The sequence below is a fragment of the Psammomys obesus genome, unplaced genomic scaffold, assembly GCF_907164565.1.
Source record: "Psammomys obesus unplaced genomic scaffold, mPsaObe1.curated_primary_1811, whole genome shotgun sequence".
Lineage (NCBI taxonomy): Eukaryota > Metazoa > Chordata > Mammalia > Rodentia > Muridae > Psammomys > Psammomys obesus.
In genome coordinates, this window is record NW_026586816.1 from 4785198 (window position 1) to 4805897 (window position 20700).

Consider the following 20700-nt stretch of genomic DNA (forward strand, 5'->3'; position numbering starts at 1 on the left):
AATTGAGACTCAGGTAGGTTTCATTGAGAGTATAATCTCTCACCACCATGTTTTGAAATCAGCTCAAAGAGCCTGGGGAATGAAGCCTGCAGCGTGCATATAGGGAGACTAAGTCCCAGTGGCTTGACTGGGGCCTGCTGAATTAAGCCTCCTGAGCAAGGAGGGGAGGGAGTGACAAAAGAGCCACGGGAACATAATTTACCCTCTGTGTGCTAATCCTCTCTGGACACCAGTTTTAGCTCCATGTTGACACTGACAAATTAAGGACATGCTCAACACTTTTCCAAGAGTAAACAGCAAATTCTGCACGCTGTTTTAATCATTTTTCTCTTCCAGGGCAAAATCCCTTAACTAAACACGTCTGTCCAGAGAGTGAATTGTGGCTGGAACCTTTCTGACCAGACCATGTAGGTTCTTTTCAGCTTCAAAACCCCTTTGACTAAAGTTATTCCTAAGTATTTTATTAGTCCTACAAATAAGATTGTACTCCAAATTTCTTTTGGGATAGCTTATTGCTACTGTATAGAAATGCTATTCATTTTTGTAGGCTGATTTTTGTAACTTGTAACTTAAGAATTCATTCATCCAAGTTTTTCTGGTGGTGTCTCTGGGGCCTTCTGTAGAGCAGCAGGTACTTCCACATTGTCCTTTCCTACCTTTTGGTTAATAATGATGTAAGTTTTAAAAGACTGAACGAATGGGTTTTATTTACTTATACCTTTGGTGGTGCCCAGGGCCTTGTATACACTAAGTAAACATTACTTCTGAGACACACCCACCACTCCCAAGTAATTGCATTTTAGGTATTCTCAACACAAAGACAATTTAAGTGTGTAAAGTGAAAGTGTGTAAAGTGACACATATTTTAATTAGCCTGCTTTTGGTCATTCCATAATGTATCAAAACCTTATATCACACCCCATAAATATATACAGTTCATTATTATTTGTCAATTAAAAAATTAACATCCTTCCCAGAAAAAGGCAATACCTCTTGTGTTTGAGGCCTAGGCTTGAAGGAAAAGCCCATGCAGAGACAGCTGCTGTGGTGCCTTGTCCATTTGCTCACAGGAACAGTGACTTGGCCTGAGTGGACTTGGCTCTTGTGTCATGGCAGGAGATGCACGGTGACAGGCTATACCACCTCCCAAAAGGTACAGGGAGAGAAGGGGGTAAAGACTTAAGAACCCAACTCTCACAGAATGTCTATTGTGTGCTAGGAGACACAGGGTACTCGTTCCAAAGCACATATTTCCTACCTCCTATTCCTGCCTCTTTATTATCCTACATCCTGGTTTCTGTAAGCCCTATAGTTGGCTAGTATCACCCTTGGGCCCGTCCTCCTTGGATGACCAAGCAGGACTCCACTCTTGAAAACACCAAGTGAGAAAGTGGTGCCCCATTGCCAGGGAGAGATCTAACTTCATAATGTCGGGCAGAAAATATGGGAAGGGAGGCTAGATGCTGAATTAGAATTCGTGGCTGGGACATCCAGGATAACCTTTAGTATACATGGGTTTTTACATTTATGCCAGTTAAAACTAAGTAAAACAGACAAAAACCTATTCCCTTAAAGAGCTCTCTGTCTTGAGTTTCTCCGTTCACCTGCACATTTGATTTGGCAGGTAGCTCAGTATGGGATAGGGCTGAGACTCCTCTTCTATGATGTGTTTTCCCCCGGGTCTCTGGAGAGAAGCTTCTTGATTAAGAGCTGGTGACCTGACTCAGAAGAGCATGCGCTGGTGACCCATAGGCAGGTGAGGAAAAAGCGAACTGAGCCCATGGACACCTGCAGAGGCTGTGAACAGTGCTGGCAGGTGGGGAGCAAGCAGGGCAGGCAGTCAGAAGAGCACACCAGGAAACCAAGGTCAGAATGGAAGCAGAGTCACCCCTCTTCAGCAGGACACAGGTGGTCCCAGGAAGATGGGAACGTCGCCTAAGCCGAGGTGAAAACACTGAGGAAACGAGCTATGGCAGTGAAGTCAGAGGGAGGGGATATCTGAGTGTTTCTTCCCATTATCCAAAAACATCCGATCACATCTATCCTAGAGGCTGTCCTTTCACAGACAGTGATTTTCTCTGCACCTTTGGGGAACAAGGTAAGGTTATAGTGTAACCTTGAGGTTGGAACCAGACCATTCTTAAACTTGGAAGCTAATGTAGGAAAGAATGGAGATGGACTCAGACAGTGTGGGATTCCCCTATCCACAGACCATGTTAACTCCCAAGCTATGGGGGGAGAAAGAAATGAGGACAGCAGGCAAATGTGGCAATGGAGACCGCTACCCTTGGATTCAAATCTGTAAACCATTGTATGGGGATGGCAAAGGAATGTTTTTTTTTTTTTGTTTTGTTTTGTTTTGTTTTGTTTTTTCAATCAGTGGCCATTCCTGGAGGGCCTTCACCTGCAGAAGTCTTGGCTTGATGGACTAGCACAGGATCCTATATTGACTTCCAGGATGGCCTGGTCTGCATGGGACCCACACCCTTTATTATGAGCTCCTAAAGGACACTGGGCACTGGAGTGCAGAGAGGCTGGAATGTGGACAAGGAGACCCCCACTACTGGATGGAGCAGGCTAAGGCAGAACAGAATCCATCCTCTCTAAGGCCCACACATGCATTTGCTGTCTCAAGAGGCCAGCTGAGAGGGTGCCGATGGCAGCTTCCCAATCAAGATATGAGTATGAAATATCTTCCTCAGCTTCATATCTTTGAACACTCGGCTCCCAGCTAGTGGTATTATTTGGAGGACTGTGGAAATTTTGGGAGGTGGGGCCTATCTGGGAAATGTTAGCCCACGTGGGTATGCCTTTCAAAGTTATTTAAGATCCCCAGTTCCCCAGTATCTGTTCGTCTCTGCCCCCACTTCTCTCCTACTGTGATACAAGCTGACCCGTCATTCTATCTCCTACCTTCCTTGCTATAATGATCTAGGCCCCGAAGCTGTCAGCCTGCTGTCTGAGGTTTTTGGTCACAGTGATGACAGCACGGCATACAGCCTTCCAGTTCAGTGGAGGAAAGTTCCTTTCTGGGCAAAACCCCGAGATTCCTGTGAAAGTCCTGGAGCATGTCCAGGTTTAGACTATGAAAACACTCAGGAGAAGCATTCTCAATGATGTGTCCTTTCTGTTATGTGTGTTTTGCAGCCCTGGGTTCACACCCAGAGTCTTGCTGAACCACCGAGCGGCCCACCCATTGTGGTTCCCACAGCCCACTCATTGCAGCTCCTGTCCTGGGCAATCCATTTGCCAGGTGTGGGCTGCTGGATGAGTTAGCAACTCTTTTCTCAGTCTCACTTAATAAGAAGCTGCCTTAACAAGAAAGAATCACTTTCCCATACCTCCCATCCTTCCCACATACACACACAGGGAGGGGAGAGAGAAGAGAGAGAAAGAGAGAACTGTCTGTGGGGACAGAGGAGCTACATTGAAGATAAGGACTTAAGCCTCAATGCTTGTGAAGGCTATGTTTAAAAGCTGACAAGCTACACAGAGGAGTTTGATCAACCAAAGAGAGACAGATTCCCAAATTCATTTTGAGAATCTCAAGAATTGATTATTTACAACTTTTCTCCTTCCCCTGGTAGAGAAAATGCCTGGCTTGGTTGATCACCTCAGAGATTCATCTTTCCATGTCAGGCAGGATAATTATCAAAAATTTGCCAGATATTTATAAGCCTCAAACAATCACAGCCCTAGAAAATAATCCAGAGGCTTCTCCCTCTGTTTGGGGCAGAGTCAATGAGTTCACTAAGGATACAGATTTCTTCAGAGTCAGGAAATCCTACTTCTAACACCCCTGTGTTAGGAAAGATGGACTAACAAAGGATTTCTAAGACTCATGTGCTTTCCTAGAGATGTTCACTGTGGACTAAAACTGTAAAGATGGTGGATTTGCCTACTCGCAGGGGAGGCATACACACACAGTTGGAAGAAATAGAAATGCTTTTGAAGTGCAATCTCAGGGTTTAGGTATTCAAAACCAAAATAATTCAAAGGGGGGAAATTAGAGTTATGGTGTTCAGCGACTGAACCAAAAAGGGCTGTCCTGTGTTTCACCAATCACACACAGAAGAGAAGTATTTCTAGGACAGAACAATAGAAGCAAGCTCAGAAAGCTAAGATTTAAAAGTTTGCTCGCAGGGTGGGGGGATGTCTTTGGTCCCGCCTGCATCCGCAGATCTTGGGCCAGAGACTCCAGCTATCGTATAGAAAGCAAACTCCTACAGCACAGCGCATTGGGCTGTGTGGGTTTGGGTACAGGAGCTAGGTGTGACTTGGTTTCACAAGAGGACCCGAAAGTGCATGAAACTCTGCCAGAGGCCCAAGGCTATGGCTAGTTAACTTCATGCAAAGAACAGTCTTGCAGCTCTATCCCTGGACATCCAGGGAGACAGAACTGCTCACTTGGAGCCACTGGCAGAAGACAATACTTTGCTGACATGGATGGGGCACAGCGGGCTCCGGCCATTCAGGTGGCCACTCAGTAGGCCTGGGAAATCTCTCCTCCTATCTGGCGCTCCCCGGTGTCTCTCCCACATGCCCTTGGGCCTTTTCTGTGACCTTGCTAGAACATTCTGAACTTGCAGGAGAGTGGTCTACTATGGTCCCATGTCTGATCTTTTACAGCCCTCACCCTGAGCAAGGAAACAGAGATGAAGGGTGGGGGTGGGGTGAAGAGTGGCCCCCTCCACTGCAACCTCTCATTCACCTCCTAGTACCTTTGGCATGAGTCCCATGACCTCCCTACCCTTATGCCTGTGCACTCGCTCCTTCAGTTCCTCCAGGTGCTCTGAATCACCACATTCCCATATACCCTGATATTACACCCAGGTCTCCCTTCGTGACCTCCTGTCTGCTCTTCAAGACCAGCAGCACCATGGCCCCCAATTGTTTCTCTGCGGAGCTCCCTCGACAGCAGACCAGACCATGGCTGATACTTCGCACATGCCAGGTTCCATCCATGGCAGCTCTCCTCCTAACGTACTGACCTCCTGCAGGGTAAAGCTGTCTTTCATCCACCCAGAAGGGCCGGGCCAAGCACTACCAAACAGTACCAGCTCAGGAAGTGCTTCTAAACCTGTCAGTCATTCAACTTCTGGCAGGTTTGACTTGTACATTCATCTGTTACTGCTGGACTCTCAAACACACTTTGCCCTTAAAACAATTATTCTTACGGCCTGACATGTTCACTGAAGACCTCCCAGACAAGCTAAATTTGCTGGGTAATGATAGGTACATGGAGGTAGATTCTACCCTGCACTGAGAATGCAATAGCTACACAACTCATGCTGTTCAGTGAACCAAATATGCTGGGACCAAAGATGCCTCCCCTCATGAGGCACATTTCCTTTGCGGAGTCGCCAGTGGGTTAGAGGCAGACCTTGACATTGCAGCTGCCCTGCAGGTCATTCCTTCCGGCCCCACCCATCTGACCCTGCCCTGGCCTACATGCATGCACATGGGGCACAGGTGGCAAGCTCATGGTTAATCCACCCGGGGCCTCTTCCGTCCGAGATTAGGATCCTGGAAAGGAGCCTGTTCAGATCTTGGCAGCCAGCTGGAGGCTTTGCATTAGTTGCTTTTTTGTTGTGATAAAATACCATGACCAAAGGTAAATTAAGGAAGAAGAGTTTCTTTGGGCTTATGGTTTCAGAAGGAGAAGAAGGAGAATCCGTAATGGCAAGGGAGACAGGGCAGCAGGTGGCCAGAACAGGAAGCTGAGAGTTCACATCTTCAGCCACAGACAGGAAGCAGAGAGTGAAGGAACTCGAAAAGCCACCTCCAGTGATGCACTCCCTCCCACAAGGCTTCACCTCCTAACAGTGCCACCACCTACAGGGACCAAGTGTTCCTATATGTGAGCCTAACGGTGCACATTCCTCATTCAAGCCACCACAAGCTATGTGGGTAGATAATTCTTGGACTCCACGACTTGTAGAGCAGGATCTTAAAGGGATGAGCACTGACCTTGATCTCTGGATTTCTTGCCTAGAGTCTAAATGCAGGGCCCAGGACAGGGGTAAAATTATATATTAGAGACTACAGCGTTCATCTGTGGACTCAGCCATTCTAGGGAGCTGCCTACTGTCATGGCACATTGTCCACTTTGTTTTCACGCAGCCTTGAACTATTGCCACAGTTAACAGGAGCCTTTCTGAGAAACATGGCCTTGTGAAGGGCAAAGGAAACTCAGGACTCCTGGGCTTCAGCTGGGAAGGTAGAGTTAGAGGGGAGTTTCCTGCTGTATTATGCAGCTAGCAGCATCGTGGTGGGAAGATGAAAGCCCTCACTGTTTGGGCCAACGCGAGGAATCTCATATCTCTCAGTTGTCAAAGCAGCAGGGTGCTCTTAGCTGCTGGGAGAGTCTGGATCCCACTCAGTGCCTGGGACGCCTCAGCCTTGTGACAGCAGAGCCTCTGTGGTGCCAAAGATGGCACCCACATTAATTGCTCAGTGAACACTACTCTCTGGACGGGCAGGGAGGACTGGAAACTTTCCAGGATTCTTATTTATTTGGTGTTTTTAGAAACAGTCTTTGCTAAAATAAAATATTTCATGCTTTTGTCCCCAGGTAGGCATGCAGTAGAGAAGGAGTTGAAGGGCTGATTGCTTTTTCTAGGAAGGGGGTCAGCTCGAGTGACTCACGGATCTAGAAAAGTGAACCATCTTGTGAGAAATCATGTATAAGCAATGACTGAAGAGTCTCAAACCTGTGCCTGCTTTGACTCCAGAGCCAGAATATGCCTGCAGATCACCTTCAGGTATAGATTGAAAATTAGTTGCTAAATCCTTTTCTTGGATAATTGTGGGCTTGTGACTACAACTGATACCAAGAAAATGATACGGTGTGGCTTCTAGAGCCAAATTCTACAGAACTACTTTTTCCTTGCTGGCCATAGCCATTTTCATGCTAGAGTCCATGGTTTCCATGTGGAAATCCAACTCCTGTAGGCTACTCCACGGCAGAGAACACATGACGGAGCTCTGAGTGATGGTTCTGGAGGCCCTGCAAAGCTCAGGCCCCAGACCTAAGAGCGAAGAAGCCCTCAGAAGGGTACCATGGAGCCCAAGTCACCCAAGTTAAGTTGTCCAAATCACATGAAAGGGCATTTCCTTCATGCTACTTCTGAATGGTTGATAGAGAGAGCCCAATGACAATGGATGTGAACAGGATTTACTAAGTTTAGGGAGTTTATTTCACAGCAATAAATAAACATAAAGGAGATGGCGATAAGAATGTTTTGAGGCAGTAACATGCCTAGTCTAGACTTTGGCTGGCGTTTTCTTATTCTGCGGGCACTTCCTTAGAGATATCCTCATGCACACAAACACATCAAAAACAAACAAACAAACAATCCAAAAACCTTTCCAAACGGGAACAAGGTAAAGCAAGGGCCTTAGATCCACCTTATCTTTAGATGATGATGGTGTGAACCACAAAACCAGAGGAAGGCACCAGCTGTAGCTGGTCACCTACTTGGGGACAGGCACTGACTGTCACCTCATTTAATCATTTAATCTTCTGACTGAGTAAATACTCTGTCCCTACTATGTGCCAAAGTGTGAGAATGAAGCCAGGGACAAACAAAACAAAAAACCCACAAAAAACTCCCTGTTCTCATGGGGCTTACGTGAGAAGCCGACAGGCAATGTAAAAATAATGTAATCTGTTTAATGACAGATTACCTGGAGTAAAATAAAGCATGGTGAGGAGCACACTGTGACACGGGGACCAGCTGGATGCAAAATGGCGCTGTGTGAGCATTGACAGGATCAGGCTAGTTGGGAGTTCACTCTTGGACCCGAAAATGAAAGAAGACTACAGACAGATGTCTGCCAGCCAGTCTTTAAGATAGATAGTGCGTTTGGAGATGGCCTGCCACCAGCGGGCAGGCAGAAGCAGAGCCTCTGTGGGCATTTCCGCTGTCTACCTACCTTCTGCCCTTCAAGCCCTTCAGGCAAAGGCACACGAGGGGCTACTTACACACAGCACGTGGAGGACCACTGCTCCTTGTCGCCGGTCTTCATTGGAGAAGATGTCCCTGGGGAATTCATGCAGGGCTAGAGAACAGAGAGAGAACCAACTCAGTACAGACAACCTCTCAGCACAGCTGATGCAGGACAGCGCCACCAGCCCTTACTTTAGAGACTACTGATCCTGGATCTATGAACTTGCCTAAGAATAAAACACCACAAACTAAAAGACTTCAAGTTCATGAACATCTAACTAGAATTTAGTATTTCCTTCAAACAAGAAGTGACAGACGGTGATAGTCTTAGCATGACCTCGGCCCCAGCTGCCAATAAAAATTTTCATGTTGCGTTGTCCCTTGGTGTCTGTGAGAGATTGCATCTGGGATTCCCAGGACACCGAACGGGCATGTGCAAGTCCCTTCTGGAACATGGTGTGGTATTTGCACACCATGACTCATCACTTTTCCTACAATATAAGTGCTATGTAAATAGTCAACACTGTATTGTTTAGGGAATGATAAGTCTGCATACAGGAACAATTAAAAATATTTCCAACTGTAGTTGGTTGATCTGTGGTACAGAATGCATGAATATGGAGTGTGCATTCCAGGCCAGTCCACGCTATCTGTGCAGCTCTGCTTAGCCACTTTAGAGCTACGGTAGTTTGTGGAACATCACCTGTGACCTTAAGCTTAAATAGGGAATCTGAGTGTGGTGGTACACATCTTCAATCACCTCAAGGAGCGTAGGAGATCTCTGTGAGTTTGAGGTTAGCCAGGTCTATATAGTGAAGTTCTAGGCCAGCCAGCTGGGGTTACATAGGGGACACTGTCTCAAAAAATAAAAAGTTAAATGAGGAAGCATGTAAGTAGGATGACAAACTTGTTTTCTAATATTCAATGTATTTCATCTAAGATGACCAGTTTTTATTTGTAATCTTAAAACTTTGTTGCCTGCAGTGAAAAGGGTTCTGAGCAGGGCATGCAGGCTCCCTCTCCTTCACACTCCACTGGTTTGAGGACTCCAGCACCCCAACTCTGTCATTAGAAGTGTCATTCAGGAAGCAGCAGATACCCTGCTCACCCTCCCCTACCTTTGGCAGACATCACCAGCTAATGAAATGTTCCCCTGGAGCTTGGTGATATCTCCCACTGTTTTTCCAGCAGGCAGAGGACAGGAATTGTACACCAGGTATCATGAACATATGTTTGCTACTCATCTTCTTTTAATTTCTCCCTCACGTAGAGTTAGAGGCAAGGATTTAGGGATGTATAGTTTATCTGGGAAGAGGCTGCAGTGTACATTGTGAATGAAGATAGCGACGAGGCCAGGAAGACAGGATATCAAAGATGACCATGGAGGAGCCCAGTCCTGCTGTGTAACCTTGAAGCTCTCAAAGAAAATATCTCAGGATTATGGCTAAGGCTGACCAGCTTTTATTTGTAATCTTACAAACTTTTTTGCATACAGTGAAAAGAGTTTTGCCGAGCTAGGGTATTTGTCCCAGATTCAAGCCCCTGGCCACTTCTTGCATATACTAAGTTTTCTGTTTCCAAGATAGCATTGCAGCAAGGAAGCCTTTGGCTTTGGGTTGAGGTATAAGATATTTGTGCCAGACAGTACATCTGTGCACATCTGCATAGAGAGTAAACCTCACCGTCTAAAGTACCGCATGGAGAAGTTAAAAGTACTGATTATGGCCTGGTGCGGTGGCACATGCCTGTAATCCCAGCACTCAGGAAGGCAGACACAGGCAGATCTCCGTGAGTTAGAGGCCAGCCTGGTCTACAGAGTGAGTCCAGGACAGCCAAAGCTACACACAGAAACCATTTCTCGAAAAACAAAAACAAAAAAGTACGAATCACTTGTTTAAAATTTGTTCATTTGCTTGTATTTTATTCCTTATAAAACTATATAGATAGACGATATTAATTAGCTTAGATGTATTAATCATTTCATGATGTATAGCCAGCCTCTGATTAGTAATGGTGCAAAAGTTTCACACATTCAATAGAAACTATATTTTTAATTCTGACTGTTGGTTAGGTACTGGGCTACCAATATGTGTTACAGGACTCTCCATGGGGCCTAACTACAGAACTGTAGCAAGAAGCTAAGTATGCTAAGTATACAACCAAGATAGGATTATCACCTCATTGGATGTCATGGAACATCTGTATCTGTATGTGTGTGTGTGCATGCCTATAAAAAAGATCCAGGTATTTCTGAGCTCAGATAAAATTAACTAACTTCACACATATAATAAACACATAATTTTTATATGTTTTTGTATGTCAACGACATCCTATCCTTAGGATGATGAAATGGGGAGGTTAGGAATGACAAGAATGTCCTGAGTATCCCAAGTGTGTTTCTATAAAGATACTCTTTTAAACATGACACACTGAATTTACCTGAGTAATGGAAAACAAGACAGATCTTGGAAGATTTCACCCTGTGCACCACAGTGGAGATACAATGTAGAAATGACAATGGGAGGATAAAAGCCCACAAAATAAGCTGTAGCTCTTGTCAAGCCCTGGGCCCTACAATGCTGCTAACTATTTTTTGATCTGTCTCAATTCCAGCATCTTCCCCTCCACATGCTAATACCTCTGGCTTGCAGGACCTTTGCTGGGTTGGTTCCATGAAGGAAGCTCTCCAAGGTCCCTAGGAGAAAACCATTTGCTCTGAAACCTGTCTGCAGATGACAGTGTCTGCAGGGAGTTTAGCCTCTGACCTTCTTTTTGAGCTTTCCAAAGATATGGAGAATTGAGCCCTAATAGCTGCTTGGTATCTTCCACATTTCCCTGACTTCTCCTAAAATTACAATAAGCATGAGTCAAAAACTATGAGAAAAGTTCCTTCATGGACATTGTCCAAACTCAGGAGATTGGGAAGGGAGAAGGAAAATGGAAAACCCTTCAGAGACATCCTGTCTCATGTGCCCTGGCGGGTCCAAACCCTCTCTGCATGGTAACTGGCTCCCATGTTTCCTGCTTGCCCAGACCTTGGGCTCCAATTTTTGGCTCTGAAGAAATGACAATCATTGTCTATATACCATTACAGATCTTCTTCTCGAGGCTCCTGGCTCCTTAGGTTTATTTTGCTTTGTATAAGGTCCTTGACAGCTGGAGTTTGTGTTAGGTTGGCTAGTGATGAACCCAAATGAGTCAAGACCATGTTTCTGGGGGCAGGAGTGATGAGTAGAGGCACACAAAGATGATGGTGCACATTTATTGATCACCTGCCTCAGGCAGGCTCTAGACATCTCCCAAACCTCCAACCCTTTTTATCCCCACAGAAGTCATTATTTTAATTCTGTACATTAGAAAGCTAAGGGACAAAAGCAGGCTGCATACATGGAAACTCACAGCTGTAAGTCCACAGAGCAGAGTCATATCACAGTTAATTTAGAGCCAATATATCTCAAAGGGCTGTCTCCTCCATTTCTGACAGTTACTTGTAGTATTACTCTCTGATCTCTTTCTTCTCATGACTTCCTCCTCCAACAGGTCTTGGCAGATATAAATTATATTGTCACATCAGCAGAAAGCAACAGATGGAGTGATTCTCCACTGAATTTTCTATCCTCAATGTCACTGACACAAGATGTTTCAACACTGGCTAGTTATAGGGTTTAAGGGTCACGACTTACAGTCTTCCCATGTCCAGATTGAGGGAACACCAAATTAATTTGCTGACCACAACAGCTATCAGGATGCCAAGTTAACTTACTGATCACAACAGCTCTCACAGGAGAGTTAAAAAGCTGGTAGTCTACCCTGAGAAACAGCTAAAACAGTCACATGTGGGAGCTGCTGAGTGAAATTCCCAGCTCAGTGCAGAGTAGAGGAGGATAGACTGGGTGAGGGGCATTTGTCACATGTGTTTCATTTTGTCATAAATGTGTGGTAGCCATCTATTTCTTTAACCCCCTACCCAGCAGAAATAATACGGCTTCAGTTAAGAGCAGACTTAGGGCAGCATATGGAGAGGGTTAAGGCCACATAGGAGATACCACGAGAAAGAAAGAAGTAAGTTTAAGTTTGCATCTGTCATGTGTCCACACCATCACCAGTTTGTCAGTGGTAGCCTCACCACCATGTGGACATGTTAAGTGAGCAGAGGAGAACAGGTTCATCTAGGGCTCCATGTCACTAAAATAGAACTTTCGTCTGGATTCTTAGCATTTTTAAATCTTCTTGAAAGTCAACAAATAGATACTGGGTGAGTAAAAGTTCACTGAAGATAAGTATCTCCCAGAGCTTTGCTTTGGGCATTGGAAGAGTATATAGTTAGAGGTTTCCATGCATAGTCAGCATCTGGACCTGCCTGAAAATCCTGGGCAAAACCACACTGGAGACCACATCTTCAGTGGCGTAGAACCCAAAGGACAGAACTGCACATGATCAAAGTCCTGAAAGAAAACTCAGGTCCTGAACAAGCATGATGTAACAGAGATCAAATTTCAGAAATGAGTTCCGTGCCTTCCTTCCTTTGCTCTGCATAGGTCCTCCTCTTTCTCTTCTAGCAGCTGGCATCATGGCAGTAGCCAGAGCCTGATCTCTGTTCTATCACCAGCTGTGAGCTCCTAGCTCTTGGTTAAACATGACTTTCCCTTCAGAATACCTGATTGGTGACAGGAAAATGTCTGGAACTTCCCTGTAGAATGACAGTTGGTATAAGTCCATCACAACACACACCAGAGTCTGGGAGCAGAACTGGCTGCTGGAGCTTCCTTGATAAAATGATGCGGTTTGTCCACAGCGAGACAAAGCAGGGGGTGTGAGGTAGCGAGGGGTGAGGAATGCAGAGGTGAGTCAGTCAGATGCTTTCAAATAATTTGCTTCAGAATCAACTGCAAGAAAATCTTTTTCAACAGTAGTAATATAAAAAGAGCAAAATAGTCTTGTTAGTCTCCGAGGACGCTTCACCTGACATCAATCACATACAAGCTGATCAAGTTTTGTTATAGTCTGTGGTGGTTTAAACAGAAGAGGCCCCATACACACCCATATGATTGAATGTTTGATCCATAGGGGGTGGTACTACTCTAAGGTGTGGCCTTGTTGGAATAGGTGTGGCTTTGTTGGAGGAAGTGCATTACTATGGGGAGGGCTTTGAGGTCTCATATGCTCAAGCTGTGGCCCCTGTGGCTCACTGTCATTTCCTGCTGCCTGCTGACCCAGATGTAGAACTCTCAATGCCTTCCCCCGTTTTTAGCACCATGTCTGCCTGTATGACACATGCTTTTTACCATGATGATAATGGATTAAACTGTTGATCTCTAAGCTAGCCCCAATGAAATGTTTTCCTTCATAAGAGTTCCTGTGGTCATGCTGTCTCTTCACAGTAATAGAAATCCTAACTAAGACATAGCTATTTTTTTTTTCCTTTCTGGAAAACCCACATTGAGTTGATGATGCCATTATGATGGTGGTCTCAAGATTACTCTTGTACCTCTTACAAAGAACGAAAGCTTACTATCTACAGTTTCAGTTACTGACTTGCTCACAGATCAAGTAGAACACACCTGAGTCGACAAATGTGGAGTCAGTGGAGTCAGGGGCTGAGAGGCCGTTCATGGCTTAGCATCATCCCAAGACACTGATGACTCAACACCCATGACTCATCTTGAACTGGTCAAAGCAATAAGTTTCCAGGGTCAAAAGAAGGCCTCAGTGAGAGCCACAGGCAGCACATTCAGAAGCTAACTTCTGAATATCGGTGTAGTCCTTCCCAGGGCCTGTTGCAGTCTGTGACAAAAGAATTCCGTAGGTGAGGTGACTCAAATGAAAGATATTTGCTTCTCCCAGTTCTGTCTTCCCACACCAGATTGGAGTGAGCACAGGTTATGTACTTATCTGCAGTACTAGAAGCCAAACCAGCTAGAGACACACTCTGCTGAACTAGATCCCAGCCAGTCCTTGGTTTTAAGATAGACATTGTATGAAGCTGAGGCTGGCTTTGAACACACCACATAGCCCGAATTGGCCTTAAATTTCTTTGTTCTTCTCTTTTAGCCTTCCTTTTACGATTGCAAACACATTCCACCAGGCAGGACTCTCTTCCTCTTTGAACGGGCCACTAATTCAATCTTGAATATTTTATCTTAGGACTCATCTCATCTTAATTATCTGTCAAAAATGTCACCTCTAAACACCAGCACACTGGCAGAACCTTTAATATATAAATCTGGGAGTGGGGCACAACATGTAATATTAGCCTATGGCATATTCCAAAGCCCCTTTGCATAAGAACTAGAAAAGAATATTTTTAATGTATCCATAATGATACAAAGGTGTAGACATATAAAGCCAGGTATTTATATATGCGTATTGGCTTTGGCCAACAAAGGTAAAGTGTGAAGGACAGAGCTTAAAGTCAATTCAAACTGCCATTGAGATTTTCATTCTGAATCCAGTATAGTGCAGCCCACATTCTAAGACTTCCAGCACTGTCATGTAGAGTACAAGATCTTCTATTAAACATTTGGTTCTACCATGCCAGAAGCTGAGTGGACTCATTTACAAAGGGCACTGTCAGATGGCCCTGGCTGCACACATTGAGCACTGTCACCAGAGGCCCACCACACAGTTTTGTTTTTTGTTTTTCTTTGAGGCAGTCCCCAATATTATCTTTTGTCTCTGTTTGCTTGCTGACCATTGGGAGGGGCCTCTTCACAGCTCCCTCTGATTTTAGCACATAGTAAGATGGAGAGCTCATAGCAGATGCCTATCATCAGTGAGGCAGACAGAGAACTCTGAAGAGAGAAGTTGCTGGTCAGGATGTAGGGAAAGAGTAGGTCAGCTTTTCCTCACTGGACAAATGGTTCAGGGAAGCATGGCCACAGGCAGCTAAGCTCCTCCTACAGAGACCAGGAAAACTCTCCATGTGGACAACACTTTGGTGCTTTGCATATGTGAGTGTGGGAAAGGGTGTTTACAGAACAGATGCAGTTTTCCAGGAGGAGCATACGGAGGTAGAGGGGGTACACTCAGCTGGAAGGCTCTGCCATTGGTCCCTGCCTCAGTTCCTTCATTTGTAAATAGGAGATCAGATAGTGCAAGCCCTCCAGGATCACCCCACCCAGAGAGTTGATGTCTGGTGCTGGCCATCCTGTAAGTGTCCATTTATCATGCCAAATGAAAAAGAGCAGCAAATGTTTCTTGTGGATAAAGGTAGGATGCTCACTCCCTGTCAGGATACAACAGACAGATGGCTATAGTTGTCATAAGCATCCAAGTATGGAATGGAGACTAGAGTTCAATCCCATCCATGCTCCATAGAGCCAGATCTCCTTTACTAGCAGATGGGAACATTGGTGTGATCTTTGTATAATTTCTGTGATGAGTATAAGCAATGCATGTGAAATACCGACCATCAACCTTCCTGGGTATATCTAGCCTATTCTTAATACAGTGATAAATTGCAGGCACAGCATGAGGCAGAGGGTGCATTCATCCTTGGTCTTGGCATGAAAATCCACCTATTACTAATTCCAGCTTGCCCTCTAATGTATTTCCAAGGATGGTGGTCAGTCCATGAGGGGTGTGCATGTGATTCCATGTGCAGACTGTGGGGGCCCCATGGCCCAAGTGGCATGTGGAAAATAGCTACTTATGTAGCGGTGTAGCTTTATCCACTGAGAGCTGCCTACTACATAGCTCCTGTCTACTTCAGTTCCTCTCTCTCTTCTGTGAAATTTTATTTTCAGTGTATTCTGCCAGTCTTGGGACCAACAACAGCAACAGTGCTGTTCCCATGGAAACTACAAAGCCCTGAATGTAGTGGATCCCTCTTTCCAAGGCAACAGCAATCAATGTCCTTATATCTGTATCCTGGCTGAATTCACAAGGTCTGAGAGTGATAAATCTAAATGGAGGATTGTAAAGAGGTAGAATGCATTTTGTTTTGTTTGAAAGAAAAAAAAAATTAGATTAGACATGAACACTCTCTTTTAGACAACCTTGTCATATTTGGATCAAGAAACAGTCTAGGCTAGACATGAACCTCCCAGAGGTTACATTTGAATCAAATGTTGAATATAAGTGTGTTGCATTCTAGCTGGGGGAAAAGAGGCTCCTTCATATATATACTTATCTCCAAGCTATTTGGTATTTTCTAGTGATGCAACTTTGGTGAGCTGTCACACACGCTCAGATGGGTTTTTTGGTGATATAGCTGCCCAAATGACATTCTCATTCCTATTGTAACCCCAATAAATGCATTGGCTCACCAAGCTGGTTTAGACACAATTGTCTATTTGGTCTGTTGTTGTTTTCTTTTTCTGGTGGGGGTGGCAAATAGAAATAGACTTTCCAGGCAAAATCCCACAAAAGGCCAGATCCTTTATCATGTCTGGGCAAATAGAATCTTGGCTTTTTCACTCACCAGTCTTTCATGAACAATCTTCTCATGTCAAAACACCTAGTGCAATTCCATTGATTACCCACCAAAGTGGTGGTCCGAATGCTGTCTAGTGCAATTCCATTGATTACCCACCAAAGTGGTGGTCCAAATGCTGCTGTCTAGTGCAGTTCCACTGATTACCCACCAAAGTGGTGGTCCGAATGCTGTCTAGTGCAGTTCCACTGACTACCTACCAAAGTGGTGGTCTGAATGCTGTCTAGCTCTTCACACAGTGGTGGGCAACTTTACGCTATGGTTTCAGAGACTTTTGTCTGTCTTAATGATTCTGCCTCCTTAACCCAGAAAAACCTACTTTTCCTGGCTGGAACATTATGAACTCTGCCAGGTATGGCATTTACTTGGCTCCCAACAGAGCCTTCTCTGACTCTTTCTGTAGCCCCATTGTACCATGGCAGCATCAATTAAATGATTTTCCAGCCACATTGTACTTCTTACTTAAGAATGTATACCTTCGCTTCAGGGACACTGAGCTCCCTGAGGACAGGAACCCTGCCATTTTCCACTTGATTGCCAACACCCACCAGGCAAGGATCCATGGAAATGAACTAAATGTCAAGTGAATGTAAGTGTGAATAAACACAGAGGGCCCTTTTCCCAGGAGGTGGCTTTTGTGTAAACAAAAGACAGAATTACTAACTGGGAAATCTTGTTGGAAGGGACATTTCAGTAAAACTCTCAACAACTGCATCTCAACCATTGCCCATTAGAACTATTCATAAAAATCCCTTTTCTTTGTGTTCCAAAGCCTTGGAAGGGGGCCCTTCTACAGTCCCATCAATGGTGGTGGGAGCAGGAAGCTGGTCTGGCTAGTGAAATAGGAGCACAACTCCAGTTGTATGTGGCTTTGAAAGTGTTTACCTCACCAGCTTACACTGTCTTGCCTTGATGACATTTTGTCTAAGCAGCATGCATCAAATAACTTTTTTCCTCATTGAGAGTTTTGGAGCTCCTTGTAACCTAGAATATCCTAACCTGTTGTGAGTAATATAAAGTTAATAAGGCCCTCAGCATCCTGTGACCTTTCTAGGTAAGATCTTGGTTGGCAGAAATTTTTGGCTGTTTTCTTGTCTTCTTTACTGGACTGGGGAAGATGGTTAGGTTGTGGAATATTTATTCTTCTCAGTCTCACTAGTGCTTAGCAAACACTCACTTTAGAAACTAACACATTGTTCATAACATTGTCCCGGAACAAAGAATTTGTAAGAGAACCCCTGTGAAAGGGCATACAGGATGAGCACCGTTATCTCAAGTGCTAGGGAGCACAAAGGGTTTGTGTTGTTTTGGACTTTGGAATACTCACCTGTATAATGACATATCTTAGTCTTAGGACCCAAATCAGAACACAAAATTCACTTATGCTTCATAAGCACCTTAGACATACATTTATGGAACAAATTTTTTTGAGGGAGTTCATTTGGCTTATTTATTTGCAGTGATTTTTGTGTAATTTCATAAGAACTGTATGTAGACTTCGACAGCACAGCTTGCTTGCTAATAACATCATTAAGAGTCATGGAACCAGTATAAAGTATTTTAGACTGGTATGTGAAACAAACTCTTGTAGTGGTAAAATTTCCATGTCACATTGTTGCTTAAAAGCTTTCAGATTCGGTGTTTGGATTTGACCTGTTCAACCTGTATGTGCACAAATTAATTTCCTGAATGCTTAGTCTGTGAGTGTACTAGGACATTTTGATGTGCTCTGTTGTCTGCACAGGTGGGAGGTAGGTGCGCTTGTATGCTGTAGAGCCCAGACCATAACTTTGGGTATTATGTCTCAGAGCTCAGCTACATTTATTGTTTTGTTTGTGGACTGGCTGGTTTGTTTTGAGACCGAGTCTCTTGTGGACCTGAAACTTGCTCAAGTAAGCCAGGCTGGCTAGACAATGAGCCCCAGGGATTGCCTGCCCCTGTCTCTCCAGAGCTGGGGTTCAAGTTCCCACTACTACACCCAGTATTTTATGTGGGGTTTTGGGGAATCTAGGTCCTTGGGCTTGCAAGGCAAGCACCTCACGGACTGAGCCATTTCCTCATAACTCTTCTCATTCTCAGGTTAAGCAAGCTCCAGGAATGAGCATAAGAGGGAAAGATTCCAGTAAAGGTTTTCAGTACTGGATATCTAGGAGCTACAGCTTATTCTGAGATCTTTGGAATTTGTGTTTGGTTCAAAGGACTATGTCTTAATTGCTTTGACTAGTTTATTAAGAAACTATGTCACCATGTCAATGTGTATCCAGCTATCATCCTAAAGAAACCAACCTAGTTTCGAAGAAGCAAAGGATTCTAGGTCCCCATCAAGTGAGGCTGGGTGGAGACAAGACCACGCTGAGAGAAAGGGTGTGCTCAAGTCTATGAACTCTGTATGGTAACTGCAGTACCTGATTTTAAAATGGCCAAACTAAAATTTTCAAACATGTAGATACATATTTTTCATTGCTTCTCCATGGTAAAATGCATCATCATTTCAGACAAGTTGTCTAAGGCCCAAGAAGGGAAAGCAACCAAGACCACATCAACTCAATTGTCAGAGAAGATAAAACAGAGTGACTCTCTAGCATGCCCTTTTCCCAAGAACTACTGAGGGCAAACTGCCACCTTTTTATTAACTTTATTTTATCATTGATATTGTTATGATATTATTTTGTTTGATATATATTGCTTTGTAGCCTAGGCTGGCCATGATATTCCTGCATGAATTTCATGAATTCGGGCTTTTCTTTGCTTTTAAGGCCCTACTTTCTTAAAAAAAAATTGGTGGACTTAGAATGTATTACAATAAGCAAGATGACACCTCATGTGAGGAATCTAGCCAATAATATATGTAAACATGTAAACATGCAGGTAAAGTATAGCATGTAGATTAAAAAAAAACAACAACATAAGATGAGAAAAGAGGGAATGCCGGTGACAGAGATGAGTTATTAAGGAGTATATAAAGGTTGTGTGTGTGTGTGTGTGTGTGTGTGTGTGTGTGTGTGTGTTTGCTTTTGGTGATAGCTAAGTGCATAAAATATATTTGATGGTTAAAGATAAAAACCAGTGTAAAGTTCCATAGTTCAGTTATGAACGACTGTTGTAACAGTACAGATGTTCACTGAGATTTATTCTCCTTGGGTCTGGTTAGCTTTAGTGTGTGTATGTGTGTATGTATGTATGTGTGTATGTGTATGTGTTTTGCTTATTTTCAATTTATCAAATAGTAGAGTTTACAAAAAAAAAAAAAAGGAAACAGATCAGTTGAATAAAAATAAGCATCCCTGTGAAGAAGAATCAACACCTTGTTAGGGAAGAGCCATAATAGAGATCTCACCTACTTATCAAAATGCCATTGCCAACCAAACTGGTTGAGTAAAGATGAGGCTGTTAAATGCCTAAGAGGTCTTAGAACTCAGGAAACAGGCAGTGGAGGGGTCAATCGAATGTTTCAATCTACCCTAGACTATATAGCATGATCCTGACTGCCTGTCTGTCTATCTGTCAATGAGCTATCTACCTATATACAGATGTGACAGTTTACTACAGACAACAAGGGTTATATAAATGCCTGCACTAGAATTCCTTCTCCACCAACATAGAGGTGTGCAGCCTTGGGAAATGTCTCTATCTCTTTGAGTCTTACTTTCCTAATATGCAAAATAGGATAATGAAAACAATACTAATTTATGCAGTTGTTATAAAGATTAATTGGGAATATGCTTATGAAATATGTAACACATAGAATTTGATAAATACTTATCAAATGGCAGATCCCTTTTAGTTGAATATAGAAGAAATATGGACAAAGGGGGATTTCCTAAGACATTGGTGTACAGCCTGGTACCCTACCACTTTCACTTTCATCATCAATACCCATATCTCTTTGCCTGATGGCTTTTCCACATCTGAGCTAAATGTAGTGCTAGGCAGTGAGAGTTCTCTTTCTTTTGGAACAAGTATTCAATCAAAGTCTGATGAAGACAGAGTACACAAATATCCCACCACCCTCCACACTTTATGACTTAAGTCAGATGTGATTTACGTGGTCAGAGTTTCCAACAGAAAGAAGCAGCTACTCTTGGTTCCTGGCTTCATTCGCTTGGTTGGGCTTATTGGCTGCCTTCCTTTTTCTGTCTCTCTATGTCACTATGTCACATTGCAGATTCATCTACCTAAGCTCACCTGCTAAACAATGCATTTGTAGCCAAGCTGGCCTCAGGAAAGTCCAGATGAAGCAAGGAGAGCTAGGAGTTTTGCATTTTTACAATTCCACAGAGATTAATTTTTCCATCAAAGAATTCATTTATATGC

General features: G+C 43.9%; 1 protein-coding gene across 1 annotated transcript in view; it reads right to left on the reverse strand.

Annotated features, from left to right (window-relative positions):
- Positions 1-20700, reverse strand: part of Slc24a3 (solute carrier family 24 member 3) — a 480324-nt gene that overhangs the window by 181257 nt on the left and 278367 nt on the right. Inside the window, exon 3 of the mRNA XM_055602620.1 lies at positions 7988-8064. Coding sequence (XP_055458595.1) covers positions 7988-8064 — 77 coding nt within the window. The remainder of the gene's footprint in view (positions 1-7987; positions 8065-20700) is intronic.